Here is a 22,522-nt window from a genome sequence, read left to right as displayed (position 1 = left end):
TTTCTAAGCACTGTCACCAGCAAAATGTATGTTCCTCTACATTTTGTTTTCTGTGCATATTCTAAAACATGCGATTTTATTTGTAAAAATTGCATCGTATTAATTGCAATGCTCTGCAACTCCTGCGTTACTGAAAGCCTGCCTCTCGCTGAAAGCTCAGCCGACAGCAGGAAGCCCAGTGCCAGGCCAGGGAAAGGATTCTTAAGGCTGAGCCCCAGCACAAAAACACTCTCGGGGTAGCAGGGGAGAGGGCCAGCTCTGGCTTCTCAGAAGGGGTGTTGCCTGGAAAATCCTGAGCAGGGGGCTTGTAGAGCTGGTATCAGTTTAATATGGGTCCCTCTCCTGGACTTGCCCAAATAGAACTCCAACATATGTAGCATCAGGCCTAGCCTCGGCCCCTGGGGTGGCTATAGTCAAGATGAGACATGGCAGCCTCAACTGGTCCCAACTGACATCCCCAGCTCCTCACGCACCATGGGCAGATGCGGATCCTGGAAGTGAGGAGTTGATGCCTTCTGAGCCCTGGGTTCTTCTCTCTCTCTCTCTCTCTTCTTCAGTGAACGTATATTGAATGCCTGCTCAGTGCTAGGCAAGGCACTGGGTGCCAGAAGCATGAAAATGAATGAAACACTGTCCCTGAGCCCACAGTAAAGTGGGGACTTGGTCACATAAGCAGGTCGCTTATTACACAGTGGGGTATGTAAAGACTGAGCGCCAGGCAGAGGGTGTTCTGGGAGCCTGGAGGAAGAGCACTCGGCTGGGCATGGGGGTGCCAGGGAAGCTTCCTGGGAGAGGGTGTGCTTGAACTGAGTTAGCCAAGTGAAGGAGGGGGAAAATATCCCAGTCAGAGGGAAGCGTGGGCAAAGACACAAAGGTGAGAAAGGGTCTGGCCTGCTGCAGGGGTTACAAGGAATCTGGTGTTGCTGGAGCAAAAAACGGTGAGGCGACGGGGGGTTACTGAGACATGAGGCTGGAGAGGTAGAAGGGGGCCAGATCAGATAGGGTCTTATGCACCTTGTAGAGGAGGTTACAGCTTTGATCCTGTAGGCCACAGGAGCCGTTGAACATTTTAAGGCAGAAAAGTGAGCCAATCAAACTGTCCCCTGGGGATAATGGATCAGAGAAGCCTCCGAATCCTGATTATTGCCCAGTGTACCATGGGAATAAATGGAACACTGTCGTTTACTCTCATTCAACAAAGATGCACAGAGTCACTACTATGTGCTGGGCACTGTGCCAGGTCTGGGGGTAGAGTTGTGAGAACAACTGGAGAGAAACACGCATACAGTCAGGCAGGCAGGACAGACCTTGGCTACCGCATTGTAACAGAGTCTGATGAGTAAGAGACGTGGTCAGGGCCGTGGAGAAAAACCTGGCTCACGGAAAGCCTCAGGGGAAGTGGTGTTCATGACAAGCCTGAAGGATACGGAGTCAGCCTGCCTTCGCTAAAAATTTTCCATAACTCACATGCTATTGGTCAATCCAAAGCCCCACTGGATCACAGGTGCTGTGGCAAGTCGGGGCCATCACCTCAGCACTAGCTGCCAGTGATGAGCTGGGTCAGCAGGTGCGGGTGGAAGATGAGGCAACGTGGCTTTAGCAAGAACATCCCAGGAGCTCCATGAGTGTGGGATTAAAGGGGAGAAGAGGGAGAAACAGATGTTTCAGCCAGTCAGACTCATTGGGAAAAACTACAGGAATTTAACAGGCAGGACCTACAAACTGGGTGAGTTGTGACCCCAGAGCTTTGAGACCCTGTACCTGCCCCAGAGGCAGGGCAGTCCATAGCTGTGCTGCTAGACACAGTTTCCTTCCAAATGGGCTTGTATTCCACAAACGCACTCCATTGGACAGCTGGGAGGGGTGGGTCATGCATTTCTTTTCATCTCACGTGTGCCAAGTCTGGGCACCTTGCCTCTCTGCATCTCCTCTCGCAGTTGGAAGAGAATATCATAGACATCTGCCTGGAGCTGCTAGACAAGAGCCTGAACTTCCAGATTGACCCAGCCACAGACTAGGCCCTGCGGGGCAGCCCCGTCCACGTCAGCAGAGTGGTGTGTGCCATGGGGAGGCTGGGTCTCTTTCTGCCCACCCAGGGCATGTCCAGGGAGGGCGGAAGCTGTGCAGGGGTGCCCTGCCCACTCACGGTTGCCCCTGCAGTGAGGGAATGAAGAGTCGAGAGGCAGAGGCCCTCCAGCAAAGCCATTTTTGATGAGACTGATGAAAGAATGTGGGTAACAGGTTTTCTCAGCTGAGCTCTGAAAGAGCTGGATGTGGGCCATCACCTTCATTAATTCCAAATTGCATTTTTTGGGAAAGACTAAGTGTAGCTCTGGTTTGGGAAATAGTCTCATTGTTTCTAAATTTCTGCTCTTAGAGCCAAGCTCTGGCTTTGCAGGGATGGGGCATGGAGGGGTTAAAAGGGTGGGTAGAAACAGAATAATAAACTAATTAACAGTGGTACACAAGTCAGAATAGCTGGCTTCCCACCCTCACCCCTTCCCCAGCAGGTAAAATGAGATCAAAGCCTCCTGCATCTCAGGCCCAGGGTCCTTGCAAAGGCAACCCACACCTCACTTCTCGTTGAGGAAAAGGCTGCTTCTAATGCTTCTACATATGGCTTCTCTTCAGATCAACAGCAACGATGACCGTGGGGTGCTCAATGGAGACTGGAGCGAGAATTACGCAGACGGCATCAACCCCGTGGAGTGGACGGGCAGCGTGGCCATCCTAAAGCAGTGGCATGCCACAGTCTGCCAGCCAGTGTGCTACGGGCAGTGCTGGGTCTTTGCCGCTGTCATGTGCACAGGTAGGGAGTGGAAAGGGCCCCACGGAAAGATAAAAAATACAATGGCTCATGTCGCAACCCTCTGAACCATTCTTGTCCCAGAAATCTCACACAGTTCCCACCAAGGGACATTTGCAAGGAAGCAAAACGTCTCATCAGTGACCTCAGGCTTCACATATCTGAGCTCATTTCAGAGGGTGGTTCTGAGGGGGAAACCACACACTTCTCAGAACCTGGCGCCCTTCCCTTCTTTTGAACTTGGACAAACCTAACAGAATCCTCTTAAGAGCCTGGCTGGGAATTGTCCAGGTCTAAGACAGGAAAGAGGTGAGAGGCCAAGTAATTAGAAAACTTACAAACTGATTAGTGTCCTTTCTGAGCACAGAGAATGGGCTTGATGAAGATGCATACATGGGAGGGAAAGGTGTGTCTGAGCAGGGGTATGGGCCACGGGGCCAGAGCAAGATGGCAGACGAAGAACAATGACCTTGAATCTAGAGTTGTCACATGTTCAGAGGGCCTGGAGGCCTGATTCAGCCCAGGGAGTCAGGGGAAGGGGGACCAAGAGAGATCAGCTTCTCAGAGAGGGAGTGAATGCTACATTAGTAGAAGAAAAGCTTAAAAATTGGTACTGGGAAAGAGGGCAACTGGAAATTGGTTTGCTGGTGACAAGAGGAGCAAGCTGAAGGCAGGGGAGGAGGCTGTTGAGGGAGGGCACACCTGGAAATGAGTTATATACTGCAGGTAGCAAGAGGAGGCTTTCTGCTTCACTCAGGGCCACACTTGCTTCTGGTCCTCACCCTGCCCCCCAGGCCTAGGCCGGCTCTCCGCCTTCTGGCAGGCGTATCTATGTACCTGCCTTGGGCCACCATCAGGAAGTTATTCTTGTTGGCTGGGCAAAGAGGTCAAGTATGGCTTTTTCTCACAAGACTCTCTAGTCTAATCCAGGGACGCCAGATCTGCCCACAATTTGGTGTTTATTGAGGGCTCAGGCCTTTTGTGTAGAAATTCCCTGTATGCAAAGGCTGGTGCAGTGTGCGTGTGTGTGCGCACGCGCGCTGGACCCATCTCCAGGCTCTCGCAGGAAGCCTGTGGAGCCCCAGGCTGCTAAGAAGCAGATGCCAGCTCCCTGTCCAAGGGCACCAGGAGGTTTCTGTCAGCACCCACACAGGATGACTTCATATGGGTTGGCGAGGGGGAGCTACTCCTCTGCAGCTGCACAGCCCCATCTGGAGTCGGATGCCTTGATTGCCCAGGGGTAAGAAACCAGGAATTCGACAGCTTTGATGCCCAGAGTCACAGACATTTGGGTGAACTGGGATGTCTGAGTCATCCAGGGATCAGGCGTAAGACTGAAGGCAGAGAATGTATCACTCCTGTATATGTGAGAGAGGGAGCCTTCCTGGGCCTGGAAGAGCCTAGAGTCTAATGGGCCAGGTGCGTGTGTGTAGAAGGAGAGGGTCAGGGGTTTGGGTGTGGTTGTCTGGAACTGGTTGGTGAGAGAGATGGAGCCAGTGAATGGAGATTATGGTATGAGAGCAGGCCAATTAAAATGTTTATGAGAATCACGGCGCTTTGGTGACCTAGGAAGCAAAGGGTTGGGCAAAGTGGGTCAAACGTGGCCGGGTCCACCTGCAGCTCCATCAATACCAGCCTTCCCCAACAGGGCCACCATGTTTTACATTAATAAATACGTCTATCAGTTTGGAAAACTCATTCATTCATCCAACAACACATACTGAGTCCTTATGCTAGGCACTGTGCTTCTAATAATCTTGGTTATAAAGACGGATAAGACCCAGCCTCAATCCTCCACTAAAAGTCAAGGATTTAGTCAAACTCCTTAATCCAATACAGTTGCCAAAGCATGTTGTTAAAAATTATTCTTCTTCTTTAACAATCACAATAGCTGACACTGGGGACTTCCTTGGTGCCAGGCATTGTGCTAAAACCTTGACAGCCTAGAGTAATGATGAAGCTTGGGTTCAAATACCAGCACTACCATTAATTGTCTGAGTAACCCTGGGCAAGTCATTTAACTTGTACCTCAGTCCCCTCAGACATATGATGGGGAAATTAATAGTACCTACCTCGTCGGGTTATTGAAAGGACTGACTGAGTTCATACATGGAGAGCGCTTAGAATAATGCCTGGCTACAGTGAGAATTCAGTAAGTTCTAACCAGGATCACCTTGTTTGATTCCCCAGAAGAGCTTTAGAGGTAGGTTCTATCATTATCTCCATTCTACAGATGAGGAAATTGAGTGGCAGGGCTAGTCTCACATTGAGGTCTGGCTGGCTGTAACCACTAGACTATACTGCTGCATGAACGATGCTAGCAGCTGCCATTTAGCCAGCATCCCCTGTGCTTAAGGCACATGCTGGTTACTTTACAGTGCTCACAACCATCTGCAAAGTAGGTATCATTAATTACAATCCACAGATGAGAAAACTGAGGCTTAAGGTGACCATGTGACTCCAGTCTGACTCAGAAGTGCATTCTCCCCTCTGCAGCCCTTCCTCCCTGTATTACCTGTTTTAATAACAACAGCATATTGACTTCAAGCTTCCTAAAGAAAAATCACAAAAAGGAGATTTTCCATGCATCAAAGATACGATTATAATTTTTTGGACAGATGTTTCCTTGACATCAATTTACTTGGCTGTTACTTTGGGAATTTCAGAGAAATCCCTGACCTACCTTCCTTCAGTGCTCATGTCTGACTGCTCCATAGGTCTCTCTCAGTCATTAGGCTTTTCCTGTCCTGGCCGTCCACTCCTTGTGACAACGTCAGACCCCTCAGCCCTGAGGTCTATGAAGTAGCCTGGATGCCTTGCTCTGTAACAAGGGAACAGAAGGGACAGTGATGTTCTGTTGCCTGAAAATTCTCCCCCATGAGGGTTTCTCTTTTACGAGGGACTCAGCTCCCACCGAATTATCCATGAAAGAGTCACGTGAGTCTCATGTCAAACTGAGGCATCAGGACTGATAGCCTGCAGAAGTGAGGTTAAAGAAAACTCACTTCAACATGAATTTAATGAGCATCTACTCTGGGCAGCACTGTGCTAGGAATGAAGAAACGCAAGAAAAGTATTTGATCTGAGCCCTACTCTAGGGGGATTTGTAATCTGGCTGACAAGATAAGATAAATATATGAGATCATAGAGAGCTTCATGCATTGATAAAGTGTGTGGCATTGGTGGCTGGAATCAAGTGAGAGCATGGGAAGGGAGATTAGTGTGGCATGGAGTAGTCAGTGAAAACGGCACAGAGGAAGGCGCTTTGAGAATGATGCCTTCCCAGCGTTGCTGGGATGTCTAGTGAAGTTGCAGTGGGGTTTTGAGATCAGAGAAATGTGGGTTTAAATCCTGCCCTGGCTCTCCTCTTCCCGCCATGTGACCTCAACCTCTCTAAACTTCAGGTCTTTCCTCTTCAAAGGTGGGATAATCACAGCGCTGTGGAGAGGATTAAGTGTGATTATGCCTGTGCAGTGATTGGCACCATGCCTGGCACCTATGAGGATGATGATGTCATCGACTGGCAAGGAAGCTTGGAAAGAATGAAAGACAAGCTCGGCTGGGGATGTGCTTAGTGACGGCAAGGTGTCCATGCAGGCTCAAGATTCAAATTCAGGAGTCGTGGGCAAGGAGTGAGAGATGAAGCCACAAGACAGGAGGAGCTCTTTGCGGGGGTACAGAGAAAGCAGGACAGAGGGGGCAAAACCCCGTGAAACATGTATGTGCACAACTGTGCAGATCTGAATGCTGTCAGCTCCCTTCGTGTGATACCGGAGCTACAGCCTTGGCCTTCTCCCTATGTAAGAAACAATTCTTGTCCCTCTGTTGCCTCACTGCGACAGCTGTTGTCCCCTATCCCAGTCCTCTCACAAGGCACGATGAGGAAGTGGTGAGAATGGATCAGTGCAAATCCATTACCACTCAAAGCTTATGCTCTACCGACAATCAAGCTTGGTAACCACAGCACAGCACACAGTGACGGTGCTGTGCTGAAGTCGGAAATCACCAGAATCGACAAAAGATTCAAGACATTCATTCATCCATCCAGCAAAGATGCACTATGTTTCTGCAATACAGACCTGCCTTGTATTGTTAATGGTTGTATAACGATAAAGCTGACTATCACACAATCCCTGCCCTCAGGAAGACAGACTCATAAACAAATCATTACACACCATGTACCATGTCTAGTAGAGAACTCAGAGCGCCATGAGACCAATGACCTGTGCTCAGGTGGAAAAGTGCCCATCCCGCCATGTCTGGCAGGAGTTGACAACACCACTGGCACTTCATGAATTCATCAATCATGGTGAAGAATGGAGGCTTGCTCCTTGCTCTCCCTGCCCACCCCTCCTTGGCATGTGCTCTTATTACCGTAAGTGTTATACACCCTTCTGACTGTAATCTTAACATAAATGTGCCCATGCAATGCTCCTGAGTCACTTGCATGCTCTCGCCTCACTCCTGTCTCATGCTCCTTCAGTGGCAGCTTTTCCCACCTTCACCCTCCCCTCCGAGGCGGTCCTGTGTCACCTCCACCTACAATTCACTGTCAGCTCTGCTCACTCCCTGCCCTCCATTCCTTGCAGATCTGTGCAGACCTGCCGTTCCAAGGAAGTGCATCCTCCCCCTTTGGGCTTCTCTGCATCCAGGGATGTGTCCCCACCCCAGCCTGGAAGGGCTTTGTGCCAAAATATAAGAAGGAGCCTAAACTAAAATCTATAAGCAAATAAATGCTTAATATAAATAAGTATCTAAACTAAAAATTATAAACATTTTAAAATGACAGTAGTATTTGTGAAGAACCCTTAGAAATATCTGTATTTTTTGACTCAGTCATTTTACCTCTTGGAATCTGTCCCAAAGGGGGAAAAGTAGAATTGATCTACAGAGATGTCCATCACAGTATTATTTACAACAGGGGAAAAATTAGAAACCAAGCAAATGTCTAAAAATAACCTCTGCTGAAGTGAAAAAAAAAAATATGTGAACCCATAACAATACCAAAAAATGGGAGAGGGGGATTGAAATGCTTTTCTTTATAGAAGAATGCCAGCTAATACAGGTAGAAGAAATGACAGTGTTAGAATATAATCATTTTGGTACCACCAGTATAATAATTAATTCAGGCAAGGATCATCAAGGATGCTTGTCAAGGCAAGTCAAGCTGCTGAGTCTTGCCAAAGGAGGCATGCCTCTCCCACCCTACTGGCTGGGGCAGGGGAACCCAACACTTGCTAGACCCTCTATTGGCCCTGGCAGTGCTTGTCTGAGCAACCAGCTGCCTAACCTCTGTGTGGAGCCCCAGGGAGAAGAGCTCAGGAAGGTGGGGAGGGAAGTTGGAAGTGTCGCCAACCCAGTGCCCCAGGCAGCTCCTGCCTGCCAAATGCATGATTTCCCTGAGCCTAAGGGAACTAAGTCCAGGAATCCACAGCCCACAGGAGATTTTTCTGTCCTTTCTACAGTGATGAGGTGCCTGGGGATCCCCACCCAAGTAATCACCAACTTTGACTCTGGCCACGACACAGACGGAAACCTGATCGTAGATGAGTATTATGACAACACAGGCAGGACTTTGGAGAGTAAGAAGGACAGTGTCTGGTGAGAGACACCTTCTCTTTCTAGGGCAAACCCTACCAGCAGGAAGCAGGCCAGGACTGTACCTATGAGCCTGCTGCCCTCTCATGCCTCACCCCCATTTTCACCAGCCCCAGGGCTTGCTAGCCCCAGCCCGAAGGCTGGGAGGCAGCTGAACACAAATACGATGATTTTCTGAGTCTAGAATTGTCACATCACAAGAGCTCTCTGCCCTGGGGGAGTTTTCCCCTTTGTCACCTCCTTCATTTAATACTCAGCCTGTGGCTCTGACCACAGGAGGGCCTGAAGTCTCACCTCTGGACACAAAAAAACCTCTGCCTCTGTGACTGCTTCTGTGAGTCAGCAGCACATACAGGAAAGGGCTTCAAGGGTCTCTTTGAGAGAGAGTGAAGGGTTTTTAACTTCCGTTGCCTCTGGAAACCTTCACTCTTATTTACAAAGAGAGGAAAGCTCTTTTCCAGGCAAGTTGAGGCTCACAGGAGGAAGAGCGGTCACCTGTCACCCACGGAGGGGTGCAGGCCTGTGGTGCCCTGTCTTTCTATCTAGCCGTCCATCACACATCGCCCCCTGCCTTGCTCCAGAAAGAACTTGAGCATCATAAACTCTCCCTCAGCTTCATGTGACACCCACTCCTCTGGCTTCTCCCTCAGGAATTTCCACGTCTGGAATGAGTGCTGGATGGCCCGGAATGACCTCCCTCCCGGATACGGAGGCTGGCAGGTGCTGGACGCCACACCTCAGGAGATGAGCAACAGTGAGGCTCTTGGGAGGACAGGCAGAGCCCACTCCCACAGAAACAGACCCGACTCCACCCGGCCCTGCAGTCACAGCCCACTGAGGCCCCGCTGTTCCCCTTTAGGCCTCTACTGCTACGGCCCTGCCTCCATCAGAGCCATCAAAGAAGGAGAGGTGGATCTGAACTAGGACACAGCCTTCGCCTTCTCCATGGTAAATGCTGACTGCATGGCCTGGCTGGTCTTTGGAGGGAAGGAGCAGAAACTTCACCTGGACACCAATTCTGTTGGCAATTTTATCAGCACCAAGAGGATCCAGAGTGATGAGCGGGATGACGTCACGGAAAACTGCAAGTACGGAGAAGGTACGACCAATCCCTGTAGGCACCTTCCCCACTACCCCAGAGAACCTCTCTGCCAGCTGGGGCAGCCCTCTGGGGTGTGGATGGGCAGGACCCAGGCCCACTGTCTCCTCAGCCCTACAGGTTCTTTTTTTGTTTTTTTTTTTTTGCGGTACGCAGGCCTCTCACTGTTGTGGCCTCTCCCATTGCGGAGCACAGGCTCCGGACACGCAGGCTCAGCGGCCATGGCTCACGGGCCCAGCCGCTCCGTGGCATGTGGGATCCTCCCGGACCGGGGCACGAACCCGTGTCCCCTGCATCGGCAGGTGGACTCTCAACCCCTGTGCCACCAGGGAAGCCCAGCCCTTCAGTTTTAAGGTCCCAGTTGGGGTGTCCCCACTGTCTCACTTCCTCATGCCCACCACCACCCCACTCCCCACAGGCCAGTGAGCACCCTCCACAAGATGGTCACATTGATTGCAGGGCCACTGACAGGCATCCCATCAACAGTGTATGAATTCCTTGCGCCTGCCTTCCCGAAAAATCAGCCTCCCACTGAAGATGGCAGGGGATTGAGTAAACTCTCTATTAATTTTATTAATTTCATTTAGCTTATTGTTTGATTCACGTTTCATTGGGTGTTTGGAGGACAGGCCAGACCACAGCCAGCACCGAGGCCCATGTAAGGCCAAATGTTCACTCCTACGTCCACCCTGTGTAGAGGATGATTCTGAGAGATGGGAGCCCTAGCAGGGTCTTCTGACCCAAGCCAGCAAGAGCAAGGGGCATCTACATCAGTCAGCTGGACTGATTCCTGGAAACTGAGACAAACCACCAGTTTCAACCACCAGGGAGCCAAGCAAAAATATGCAGTCCAAGAGGGCCAGAAGCAGGGTGAGGGGCAGGACCCAAGCAGGAGTGATTCATGACTACACAGGGCGGGGGCGGGGGTACCTGAGGTTCCTGGGAGCGCCAGCAAGTGGGTGTCTGTGGTGTGTCCGTGTCGGCCTTTGGGGCCAACACAGAGGAGCTCCAGAGTCTGAGCCTGAGAGACAAGCACTGAACACATCCAAGGTACTGGCGATCATCCCCTCCACCCCCGTTCTCTCTGTGGCTATTTTGGTGAGGGATCCTGAGGACAAGTGGTTTATCACTGAGGAGATTCAAGAACTACTGGACAGGTACATGTAAAAGCATGAGATTAGATCACTCCCTAACACCATACACAAAAATAAGCTCAAAATGGATTAAAGACCTAAATGTAAGGCCAGACACCATCAAACTCTTAGAGGAAAACATAGGCAGAACACTCTATGACATAAATCACAGCAAGATCCTTTTTGACCCACCTCCTAGAGAAATGGAAAGAAAAACAAAAATAAACAAATGGGACCTAATGAAACTTAAAGCTTTTGCACAGCAAAGGAAACTATAAACAAGACCAAAAGACAACCCTCAGAATGGGAGAAAATATTTGCAAATGAAGCAACTGACAAAGGATTAATCTCCAAAATTTATAAGCAGCTCATGCAGCTCAATAACAAAAAAACAAACAACCCAATCCAAAAATGGGCAGAAGACCTAAATAGACATTTCTCCAAAGAAGATATACAGATTGCCAACAAACACATGAAAGAATGCTCAACATCATTAATCATTAGAGAACTGCAAATCAAAACTACAATGAGATATCATCTCATACCAGTCAGAATGGCCATCATCAAAAAATCTAGAAACAATAATGCTGGAGAGGGTGTGGAGAAAAGGGAACACTCTTGCACTGCTGGTGGGAATGTGAATTGGTACAGCCACTATGGAGAACAGTATGGAGGTTCCTTAAAAAAACTACAAATAGAACTACCATACGACACAGCAATCCCACTACTGGGCATATACCCTGAGAAAACCATAATTCAAAAAGAGTCATGTACCAAAATGTTCATTGCAGCTCTATTTACGATAGCCCAGAGATGGAAACAACCTAAGTGCCCATCATCGGATGAATGGATAAAGAAGATGTGGCACATATATACAATGGAATATTACTCAGCCATAAAAAGAAATGAAATTGAGCTATTTGTAATGAGGTGGATAGACCTAAAGTCTGTCATACAGAGTGAAGTGTCAGAAAGAGAAAGACAAATACCGTATGCTAACACATATATATGGAATTTAAGAAAAACAAATGTCATGAAGAACCTAGGGGTAGGACAGGAATGAAGACACAGACCTACTAGAGAATGGACTTGAGGATATGGGGAGGGGGAAGGGTAAGCTGTGACAAAGCGAGAGGCATGGACATATATACACTACCAAATGTAAGGTAGATAGCTAGTGGGAAGCAGCTGCATAGCACAGGGAGATCAGCTGGGTGCTTTGTGACCGCTTGGAGGGGTGGGATAGGGAGGGTGAGAGGGAGGGAGATGCAAGAGGGAAGAGATATGGGGATATATGTATAACTGATTCACTTTGTTATAAAGCAGAAACTAACACACCATTGTAAAGCAATTATACTCCAATAAAGATGTAAAAAAAAAAAAGAACTACTGGAAGGAAGGAGAGTGAGCCAGGGAGGCGGGGAAGGGGAGAAAGCCAATGCAGAGCACCTTGTCAGGCGGGGTTAGCACTGTGGGCTGCTGGGCCTCAGTCCTGCTGGGGGCCCTGCCAGTGGGGTGACCTGGGAAAATGCAGGACGAAGAATGCTGTTGTCTAACCATGGCCCAAATTAGTTGTTGTTAATCTGAAATCCAAATGAAACTGCCCTGTATTTTTATTTGCTAGATCTGGCAACCCTATCAGAGATTTAGTGTAAAGTGTAGAACAACACCGCAGATTCATCCCACCCACGAGGCAAGGGGCCTAGGCTCTTCATCCACCAACTCCTTTCAGTCAGGGGTTGAGGGCTGCTCCTTAGGGGGCGTAACTTCCCTAGCACTCCTGGCCTGCTCCACGCATGGGCGGAGTCAGCTCTGGTGGCAGAGAAAGCCACAAAGAGCCGCAGGTGCTAGAATTTGAAATTAGGGCACGTGGGCACTGACACAGCAAGTGCCAAGGAGATGTGAGTGGGGCACTGACAGCATGTGCTACAGAGGTCCACAGGGTTCTGCTGTGAACTTGGGCCGGGCGTCCAGGGGGAGGTTGGAGCTATTTTCCAGTGGGCCTGAGTGTCCTGTTCAGTCAGATAGCATTCTGTCTCCTCCCACTGGACTGGCAGAATCTGGGGGTCGAGCAGCCCACAGATGAGCTAAGTCTGATTCACACCTCTCTGGGCTCACTCTTACTGAAGCCAATGTTGCAAGATCCTCTTCTGCCTGGATCCAGGCTTAGAATGACCCCAGAGCGAGGGGAGAAGAGTGGCCTCAGCCTGGGGAGATTGTGGGGTTGCACTGAGGGGACCAGTAAGTGCTCAGTGAAGGCAGCTGCTGGGATTATTAGGGAAGCACGGATGAGTGTTCCTGCACATCCTGGCCACAGCGCCTGCCCAGGACTGAAGCCTGGGTACTCTGGAAACTCGGCTTCCTTAATTTCCTTTTTTTTTTTTTTTTACCGTAGCTTCTCAGTTTCTCAATTTCCAGGAATTAGTCTTCAACTGACCCATAATTTGGTCCTGGAGCAGAAAATCACACCATGTCCTGTTGTCTTTAAGGTTTATTCCTCTGCATTGTGAGACTTCATCTTTCCCTTGGGGAACACGGGATAGAGTCCAGTGGTCGTGAGCACAGATTTTCACGTCAGATGAATTTGGTTTCCACTTGACTCTGCCCTGTGCAAGCTGTGTGACTTGGGCGAGTGACATGACCTCTCTGAGCCCCGTTTTCCTCATCTGTATATGGAATGATAATAATAATAGTAATACATCTCTCTCACAGTTGATATGAAGATGAAAGGTGTAAGAGCTCAGCAGAGTGTGACTCCTGGAAAGACTTGATGACTAGTAAGGAGCCTTTGTTATTGGAAATGAAGGTTTTAACACCCTGGTGGAGCCTTCACGGAGGGTATTCAGCCAAGGTTTACCCTCTGGGTCAGCCTGGCCCACAGCTGGTTCTGTGCTCTGTCCTCCCAGGTTCCCTCCAGGAGAGGCAGGTGATTCTGAAGGCTCTTCAGAAGCTGAAGCCTGGAAGGTCCCAAGGCTCCCTCCAAACAAACTTCCAGGTCCATGCTGCCAAGGGACAGTCCTAGGAGCCTTGCTACGCCTTCCCTTCGGCCCAGTGATGTTGTCCAGGTCTCCCTGACATTCCAGCTGCTCGACCCACCCGACATGGGCCGGGACATAAGGTTTGTCCTGCTGGCCCTCAACACGGCGCCCCAGTTCAAGGACCTCAAAGTGAACCTGAGTGCCCAGTCTCTGCTGCATGATGGCAGCCCCCTGCCCCCATTCTGGCAGGACACAGCCTTCATCACACTCTCTCCTGAAGAAGGTATGGGCTCTGGGTATGGGCATGGGGACAGTCTGTGAACACAGTGGCTTATGGAAATGCCAGTGGGGTCAAGCCAGCCAACAAGGGTTTGGGGGCAGACCCCTGTGACACTGGTCTTCCTAGTGTCCCCTCCAGCACAGAGTCTTCCTCCTTCCCTTCCTTCCTTCCCTCTCCCTCCCTTCTCCTCTCCTCCTTCTGTTTCTTTCCTTTGTCCTCCTCCTTCTTCTCCAATCCTTTCTTTACTACTTCAAGGAATATAGCCTGGGTTAGTGGGGAAAGCCTGAGCTTTGAAGTCATCCAGACCTTGGTTACAGCCTCAGTGCACCCATTTACCAGCAGAATGACCCTAAACAAGCCATTTCACCTCTCAGCCCCTCCATCTGAAAACCGAGTACCTACTTTACTGGGGATCAGTACAGGTTGGCCCCCTCCTCTCTGTAGAAGGGTCCCCAGATCCACCCAGGCCCAGCTGATTTCCCCAGCAAGTCTCACCTCATCCTGTGTTCTCTCCCTAGCAAAGACCTATCCCTGCAAAATCCCCTATTCCCAGTATGGCCAGTACCTGTCCACAGACAAGCTGATCTGCATCAGTGCCCTGGGTGAAGAGAAGAGCAGTCCCGAGAAGACCGTGGTGAACAAGATCATCACCTTAGCCTGTCCCGGCATCATGATTAATGTAGGCAAGAGCCCTGCGTGTGACCTGAGGGCTCCTTGGGTCCAGCTTGGGCCGGGGGCAGTGGGGGAGCCCCCTGAGAGCTTGCTCAGGAGAGCAGCCCCTCCTGTCCCCTGCCTCTTCTGTGGCCTCCAGGAACCTCCCACCAGGAGCGGGAGGTTTATCTGAACACACTCGGTCTCCATCCTCTTACACCATGAGAGGCCTTCCCCAGGGTCAACATGAGGAAACACGGGCTCAAATGGGAGGGTCCTGAGAGGGGGAAAAGCACTACGCGAACAAAGGTCAGCTTAGGTTTGACTTGCCATTTCCTGGCTGTGCATCCTTGGACAAGCCCCTGGGCTTCTGCATCTTGAACTGTCAATGATGGGATTAGACCAGATGGCCTCCAAGGACCCCTCCTTCTCTGACATTCTGGTGGGGAGACTTCACAGGGCCCTTCCTGCCAGTGCTGTCTCCCCAGTGCCAAGTAGCCCCCTGGACCCTGCTGAGTGAGCCTGGGGTGCCCCCTGGTGGGGTGTGTCTGGCAAGCCCAGCCACTGGAGTCTGTTTTAGGGAGGGTTTCCACAGGTGCCTTCAAGTTTCCTGAGGCTACTTCCTTCTCTCTATGCCCCAAATGATCCTTTGCTCTTGACTCACGCACTGGTGTGAAAAGAAATCAAGCCAGTCTGGGCTTCCCTGGTGGCGCAGTGGTCGAGAGTCCGCCTGCCGATATAGGGGACGTGGGTTCGTGCCCCGGTCCGGGAAGATCCCACATGCCGTGGAGCGGCTGGGCCCGTGAGCCATGGCCGCTAAGCCTGCGCGTCCGGAGTCTGTGCTCCGCAACGGGAGAGGCCACAACAGTGAGAGGCCCATGTACTGCAAAAAAAAAAAAAAAAAAAAAAAGAAATCAAGCCAGTTAAGATACGAGGGTAGGAAGGGATGGAGTCAGATTGCAAAAAGAAGAAACCAGCAAAAATTGCCAAAAAATATTCTATCCACTCAAATTATGCATGAGAATCCTTTGGGAGCTCTTGCTTATTTCACACTTGGATGAAATCCTTGGAGCAGAGGAAATATTACTGGAGACTGCCAACTCATCAGACCTTTCCATATGCTGGGCTGAGTAGAAATATTTTACACAAACATCCATACATGTATAAGTGAAGTAAAAGTTTCATGTAACAATATCTTTTGTGATGTACACTGATATTCTCTTCTATTTCATTTTTTTAAATGTTAATGACAACCCATTAAGTTGTCCATAGTTGGAAAAACACAGGCCACGGAAATCCAGCTCTTCAGGAACAGATCTAGGGAACAGTGCCCTCCATAAATGCCTGGTGAACCGGGGGATGAGACTAATTCTCTGCTCCCTCCTCTCTGGATTTCCCTGTTCAGGCTTTAGGAGCAGCCATTGTGAACCGGCCACTCTTCATACAGGTGATATTTTCAAACCCTCTCTCGGAGCAGGTTGAAGATTGTGTACTGACTGTGGAAGGAAGTGGTCTCTTTAGGAGACGGCAGAGAGTGCTGTGAGTGCTCCGCCCTCCCTCCCATCTTATCCTGGGGGTAGCACTGTCCTTTCTGGACACAGGGAAAGGGGAGGCCTGGTTGCTGCGTGGAAAGGGACTGTGGGGTTATCATAATCCTATGGTTTTCTGACATTCTCCTTTCTCTGCTGCAGCATTGGAGTCCTCAAACCCCATCACAGAGCCAGCCTCACTCTGGAGACTGTCCCCTTCAAGAGTGGCCAAAGGCAGATCCAAGCAAATCTGAGCAGCAACAAGTTTAAAGACATCAAGGGTTACAGGAACGTCTATGTAGACTTTGGGTTATAAATTCTGGGACAATGAGGTGGACACGTAGATGTTAAGCTTCAGGGAAAGAGCAGGTTCAAACGCAAGCTGTGCCATTCCCCACCCAAACAGAGGCTTCTCTGGGCTCCGACGTGAGCAGCAGAGAGATGCTGGCAATGGATAGTCCCCTGGGCCATTTGCACAGCTCCCCAGGACTCTGTTAAGGGCCCAGGAATTCCATGGTGTCCCGCCCAGAATTGTGAGATTGGCCACGCAGTCCAGAATTGTTGGACTTGGCCATGATTTACTGATTCCCAGATGTCCAGAAAAGAAGAAGACTGGCTGAGCAGCTCACTGTCACTTTGTCATTGCAATGGCTACTTCCCTAGTACCAATAAACTTCAGCCCTCATTCTCATCTTTGTGCCCATACAGTCAACACTTCCCCCACAGCAGCTCCCACCTGTTCCCTGGATTCTGGGAGTCTCCTACTGTTTTACTACCTGAGCCCACTCACTCATTCAAGAAACATTTACTGAGTGCCTGGTATGTGCCAGGCACTGTTCTGAGTGTACAGGATGAAGTGGTAAATAAAGCAAAGTCCCTGCCCCCCTGGAGCTTACATCCTGCCGGGGGGTGGGGGAGACAGAGAATAAACATGTCAACAAATAAGGAAGGCGCTTACAGATGGTGTATCAGTCGTGATTGAGTTAGGAAAACAAAAGGTGTTTCTACATGCTACTATCTTTGTGACACAGAAAAAAGTCTGGAAGATCTCTCACTTGGCCATCCTTTGAATCCCTTCCCAAATCACATCCAAGAGGTCACTCAGTCTTAACAGTTCCAACCCCTTGGCTGAAAGTCCACCAGTGCGTTGTGGTCTAGCATGGCCCTGGGATGGCTGTGTTCCAGGGAGAAAGCCAGCTGAATAATGCAGTGAGGTAGATTTTGGGTAGGGAATGAAATACTCTCAGACTTTTCTATTGGTTGCAGCTTGTGTTTATGGTCCTACTGAGCACAAAGCAACTGCAAGCATTATCTCCTCTGGGACACACCCACTTTCTCACAGCAATGCGAGAAGCTCTGCACAAAGGCATGATATACCTGCCCTCTAGGAACTGGCTACCTGACTGAGTCAGCTGTTTACGGTATATATTAAATGCACACATTAAATTAAAAAGTTAAATACTTCTATTATATATGAACAAAAGGGTAAGTGCAGTCAATCAGAGAGAGAGGAGAGGGTGTGGGTGGGAATTACAGAGTAGGTTGATAGCCATGTTAAAGGGAGGGCTGAGAACCAGGAGAATCCTGGCAGCATGGAGCTAGAGGCAGCCTATAATTATTTTTTCTATAATTATCATCTGACAATTATGAAAAATGGCTTAAGGAAAACATCATGGAGGGGAGCATCTTACAGAGACAATGACCTCTGAAACACTTAAGCTACCGCACTTCCAGACTCTTTCACAAATCCTAATTTTTTTTTTTTGGCTGCCGCACAGCATGCAGGATCTTAGTTCCCCAACAAGGGATCGAACCCCTGCCCCCTGCAGTGGAAGCTCAGAGTCCTAACCCCTGGACAACCAGGGAATTCCTACAAATCCTGATTTTAACATCATATTCATTTACTCTTTTCCTCAACAAATATTCACTGAGTTTCTACTAGGGGCCAGGCCCTGAGTTAGGCACCGAGGACATAAGAAGGACCAAGACTCGCCCTCATGGAGCTCAAGTCTAGGCATATCAAGAATGAAAAATAAACAGGAGGTTACAATACAGAGTGGTGAGAACCACCATGAGGGTGAGTACGGGGTGTTGTGGGAGCGTGAGGAGGGGCAGTTAGTCCAGTCTTAACGATTGTGGATCAAGGAAGACTTCCTGGAGGGAGTGGCATTTAAGCTGAAAGCTAAAAGCCCAGGAGTTAGCCAAAGAGACTCAGCCGCGTTGAAGGGTTGGGGGTGGAGTAAAGCAGTCAGGAACCGCATGTCACTGAGATGGCTAGAGATCAGAGCAGGATGGAGCAAGTTGCAGGAAAAAAATGTGGCAAGAGCCAGGGGGTGAAGAGCTTCAGGTGGCAGTCTAAGGAATTTGGACCATGATCATCTTCAGGCATCTGTTTCCTCTAAATCTTGATTCATAGTCATTGCCTGCGATGTCAATGCTTAAAGTTGATCCTATTTTGCAGAGCTGAGCAGACTTCATGTGATTTGAGAAGTACTTAAAGGACAAATAGTTCTCCATCCTCATCTGTCACAGGACCTTGCAATTTCCATCAGAGTCACTCTGATGGCCTTGGAGTTAAGGCCTTCCTTAAGGCCTTCCTTGAATGTCAAGGTTGTCTTTCATCTATTCATTTAACATAGGAGTACCTATGTGTAGAATATTCTAGGCCCAGGGGATAGAGCAGTAAACAAGGCAAACAAGGTCCTCCCCCATTCATTCTCAACTCCTAACCCCCAACCCCTGCCAGTGGAATTCAGCACTGGCAGACCTCAGAGATATTGCAGGTTTGGTTCAAGACCACTGCAATAAAGCAAATATCACAATAAAGCAAGTCACACGAATTTTTGGGTTTCCCAATGCATATAAAAGTTATGTTTACACCATACAGTAGTCTATTAAGTGTGCAATAGCACTGTGTCTAAAGATACAATGTACAGTCCTTAATTAATACTTTATTACTAAAAAATGCTAACTATTATCTGACAACACAGAGTTGCCACAAACCTTCAATTTGTAAAAAATACAATGTTTACAAAATGCAGTAAGTAAAGTGCAATAAAACGAGGTGGGTCTGTACAAAAGTCTAGCCGCAGGCACAAAGGAGCCTTGTACAGACTTGTAGATGCTGGAAATCATGAATCCCGTATGTGCTTCCACATGTTTCAACCTCGCAACACCTATGAGATCAGTATTGTTATTATCCCCATTCTGTAGAAGGAAAAACTAAGTGTCAGAGAAAGTTACGTGATTTGCTTAAGGCCTCAAAGCTTGAAAGTGACAGAGCCAGACTCAAACCTAGGTCTTCTAATTCCAAATCCAGGGTCTTTTTTTTTTTTTTTCCCCAGCACCACTTTCTTGCTGTAGGTATTGACATTAATAACATCATCTATCTTCTATCAATCACCTTCCCCTGTACCTGCCAGTCATATGACCTACATTACATTAACTCATTCTCATAACAGTCTTGCAAGATAGATATTATAACTCCCATTTGATAGAGGAAAAACCTGAGGCACAAAAGTGTAATGGACATTCATTGATTGTTCTTGCCTTTCCTTTGGTGACAGCATCCCAGCTTCTTCTGGAGGAATCCCTTTGTTCCTCATAGTAGCTCTGGTGGGTCTGTCAGCCAAGGCTCCCTGCCTTCCTCTAGCCAAGAGGTGGGCATGTGACTTACACTGGACCAGACGCTTCTCCTAGGACTTTGGCTGCAGAGGGAAGTGAGCCAGAGAAGGCAGAGACTTGGAGCTGATCCATTCTGGCAACAGAGCCCCAGAAAGAGACCATCCAGCAGCTCCTGCTTCCTAGACCTCCTGAGCTGCCCTGGATTCCACCCTTCTCCTGGTTCTGAGCTTGGTCCTCCTTTTTCTATCAGTTCTAGGAGTTCCCTCAATTACTTGCATTCAAAAGACTTTATCTGGTTCAGAGAGATTAGATAACTTGTTTAAGATCACACAGCAAAGTCATTGCGACTCCAAATTCCCACTATACCATGCTGTCCAGTGCTCCTAGAAGTCTGCCCTTTGGTCCTAGGGGTGTCCTTGTTAGTGCCAGAAACGAACCTGAAGTTCAAGGAAGTGGCAGAAACCCTCATTCACCCCAACCCTGTAGATAACAAAAGAGGCTGAGGCTGGCAGTGTGGAAAGGGCAGGCAGCAGCAAGAGCTAGAGTTTGTTTCCCAGGCCCTGCTCCTCCTTTGGTCTCTGGCATGATGCTTCAAGGCCCATTGCCCAGCATTTCTCCCTCACCATCTGCCCACTGACTAGCAGGAAAACAACCAATGTGCAGCAAGTACTGCCTCTCTACCTGCCCATAAGACCCAACTTTTCAGTGTCTGGAAAGCACCTGGTGCCAGCTTTGGGCATGCTGCTTTTTCAGAAGTACAGACAAAAAGAATTTGATTGCAAAGTGCTCCCAGCTTGCCTCAGACCCATAGGATGGGACCTGGCTTCAGACTGTACACGAGCACAGAGCTTCCTAAGGGGAGGCAGGCCAATTGCTGGGGATAGCAAGGGGGTTCAGTAAATGCTTGAGCTGGGACAATATAGGAATCTGTGGGAATGTGAGAAAGAGCTCTGTCACTCTTCACCAAGTTGGAGGGAGAAGGGTCAAGATTAGAAACAGAGGGGGAACGAAAGGCTGATTTTAGAAACATATTTTTTACATCCATTGTACTTGGGGATTTTCTAGTTACCTTTTGGTACTGATTTCTAGCCTAGTTCCAACGCGACTAGATTACTCTATCTGATTTTAATCCTTTGCAATTTGTTGAGATCTGTGCTGTGGACCAGAGTGTGGTCCATTTCGACAGATGTTTCATGTGCTCTTGAGTGTGTGTTCTGCAGTTTTGTAATGCATGTTTTTTTTGTTTGTTCTATAAATTATTAAGAGAAGTGTATTAAAATCTCCCATTATGGAACTTCCATGGTGGCGCAGTGGTTAAGAATGTGCCTGCCAATGCAGGGGACACGGTTCAAGCCCTGGTCCAGGAAGATCCCACATGCCACGGAGCAACTAAGCCTGCGAGACACAACTACTGAGCCGCGTGCTACAACTACTGAAGCGTGCGTGCCTAGAGCCCGTGCTCCGCAACAAGAGAAACCACCACAGTGAGAAGCCTGCACACCACAACGAAGAGTAGCCCCCGTTTGCCACAACTAGAGAAAGCCCAGCAACAAAGACCCAACACAGCCAAAAATAAATAAATAAATAAAATAAAATAAAATAAAATAAAATCTCCCATTATGGGACTTCCCTGGTGGTGCAGTGGTTAAGAATCTGCCTGCCAATGCAGGGGACAGGGGTTCGAGTCCTAGTCCAAGATGATCCCACATGCTGCGAAGCAGCTAAGCCTGTGCACCACAACTACCGAGCCTGCGCTCTAGAGCCCTCGAGCCACAACTACGGAGCCCACTCACCACAACTACTGAAGCCCGTGTGCCCAGAGCCCATGCTCCATAACAAGAGAAGCCACAGCGATGAGAAGCCCGAGCACCGCAGAGTAGCCCCTGTTCGCTGCAACTAGAGAAAGCCCGCGCGCAGCAACTAAGACCCAAAACAGCCAAAAATTAAAAAAAAAAAATCTCATTATGACTGTTGATTTATCTATTTCTCCTTTTAATTCTGTCTGTGAGGGGGGTATATTTTTAGGAGAGGGGCTATTTAGAGGTGGGCAGGGGGTAGAGAACCACAGTAACTGTGGGGCACCCAGAGACTTAGGCCTCGAGGAGCGAGAGGAGGTGGAGACTGTTGGAAACAGGAGACAGAAGGAGCTTTGTGGAGAAGGCTGCCTGCCGGGAACTGACCTTTGGTGATGCTACAGGGAGGGAATCAGAAGAACTGATACTCCAACCTTGCTTTTCTCCATCCTCTGATTTTATGTTTGTGCCCCTTGTTAGGCAAAGGACATAACGGGGGTCAGAGGGCAGGGAGTCTTTGTGTATCATCCACACTGGTCCATCAGCCAGCTTTGGGGCACAAGGCAAGGTGGAGAGGGGTGCAGAGTATATACAAATGGAAACTATCCAGCATAGGAAGTAACTAATCCAACCTCCTGATTTTAAAGGTACTGAGCCTCAGAGGCGGAATACTGGCCCAGAAAACCGTGGGTGAGGAGCATAGCTTGGCCTGGGTACCAGTTCACACTCCTCTACTCTCCATGTTACCTTCTTAAAAGTGTGACTCAAACCTTAAAAAATAGTTGGTCTTCATGTTAGCTGGAAATGGCCTATCTCTCATTTATGGATGGTATATTCTACAGCCACTCCTCCATGGTACAGTCTGCATTCTCCAGGAACTACTTCTTAAATGCCTGCTTAGTTTATTACTGTGTTACACATTTGGCAAGGGAGTCAAGCTTCCCACAGTTTAAAGGGGCTATAATTCAGAACCAAAAAACTTACAGCAGGCATAGGTATGCAAACACAATGAACCTGCAGAGTATGTCTGA

The 22,522-nt window shown here is 48.9% G+C and overlaps 1 protein-coding gene across 1 annotated transcript in view; it reads left to right on the top strand.

Annotated features, from left to right (window-relative positions):
* The window catches only part of LOC132418479 (protein-glutamine gamma-glutamyltransferase 5), a 48,701-nt gene extending 32,311 nt beyond the window's left edge, over positions 1–16,390 (top strand). The window contains 10 exon segments of the mRNA XM_060002361.1: positions 1,938–2,065; positions 2,631–2,809; positions 8,272–8,407; positions 9,055–9,158; positions 9,264–9,503; positions 13,543–13,618; positions 13,620–13,897; positions 14,413–14,573; positions 15,951–16,084; positions 16,237–16,390. Of these exon segments, the coding sequence (XP_059858344.1) occupies positions 1,938–2,065; positions 2,631–2,809; positions 8,272–8,407; positions 9,055–9,158; positions 9,264–9,503; positions 13,543–13,618; positions 13,620–13,897; positions 14,413–14,573; positions 15,951–16,084; positions 16,237–16,390 (1,590 nt within the window).
* The last annotated feature ends 6,132 nt before the right edge of the window (positions 16,391–22,522 follow it).

The sequence above is a fragment of the Delphinus delphis genome, chromosome 2 (genome assembly GCF_949987515.2).
Source record: "Delphinus delphis chromosome 2, mDelDel1.2, whole genome shotgun sequence".
Lineage (NCBI taxonomy): Eukaryota > Metazoa > Chordata > Mammalia > Artiodactyla > Delphinidae > Delphinus > Delphinus delphis.
This window is presented reverse-complemented; position numbering and strand designations above follow the sequence as displayed.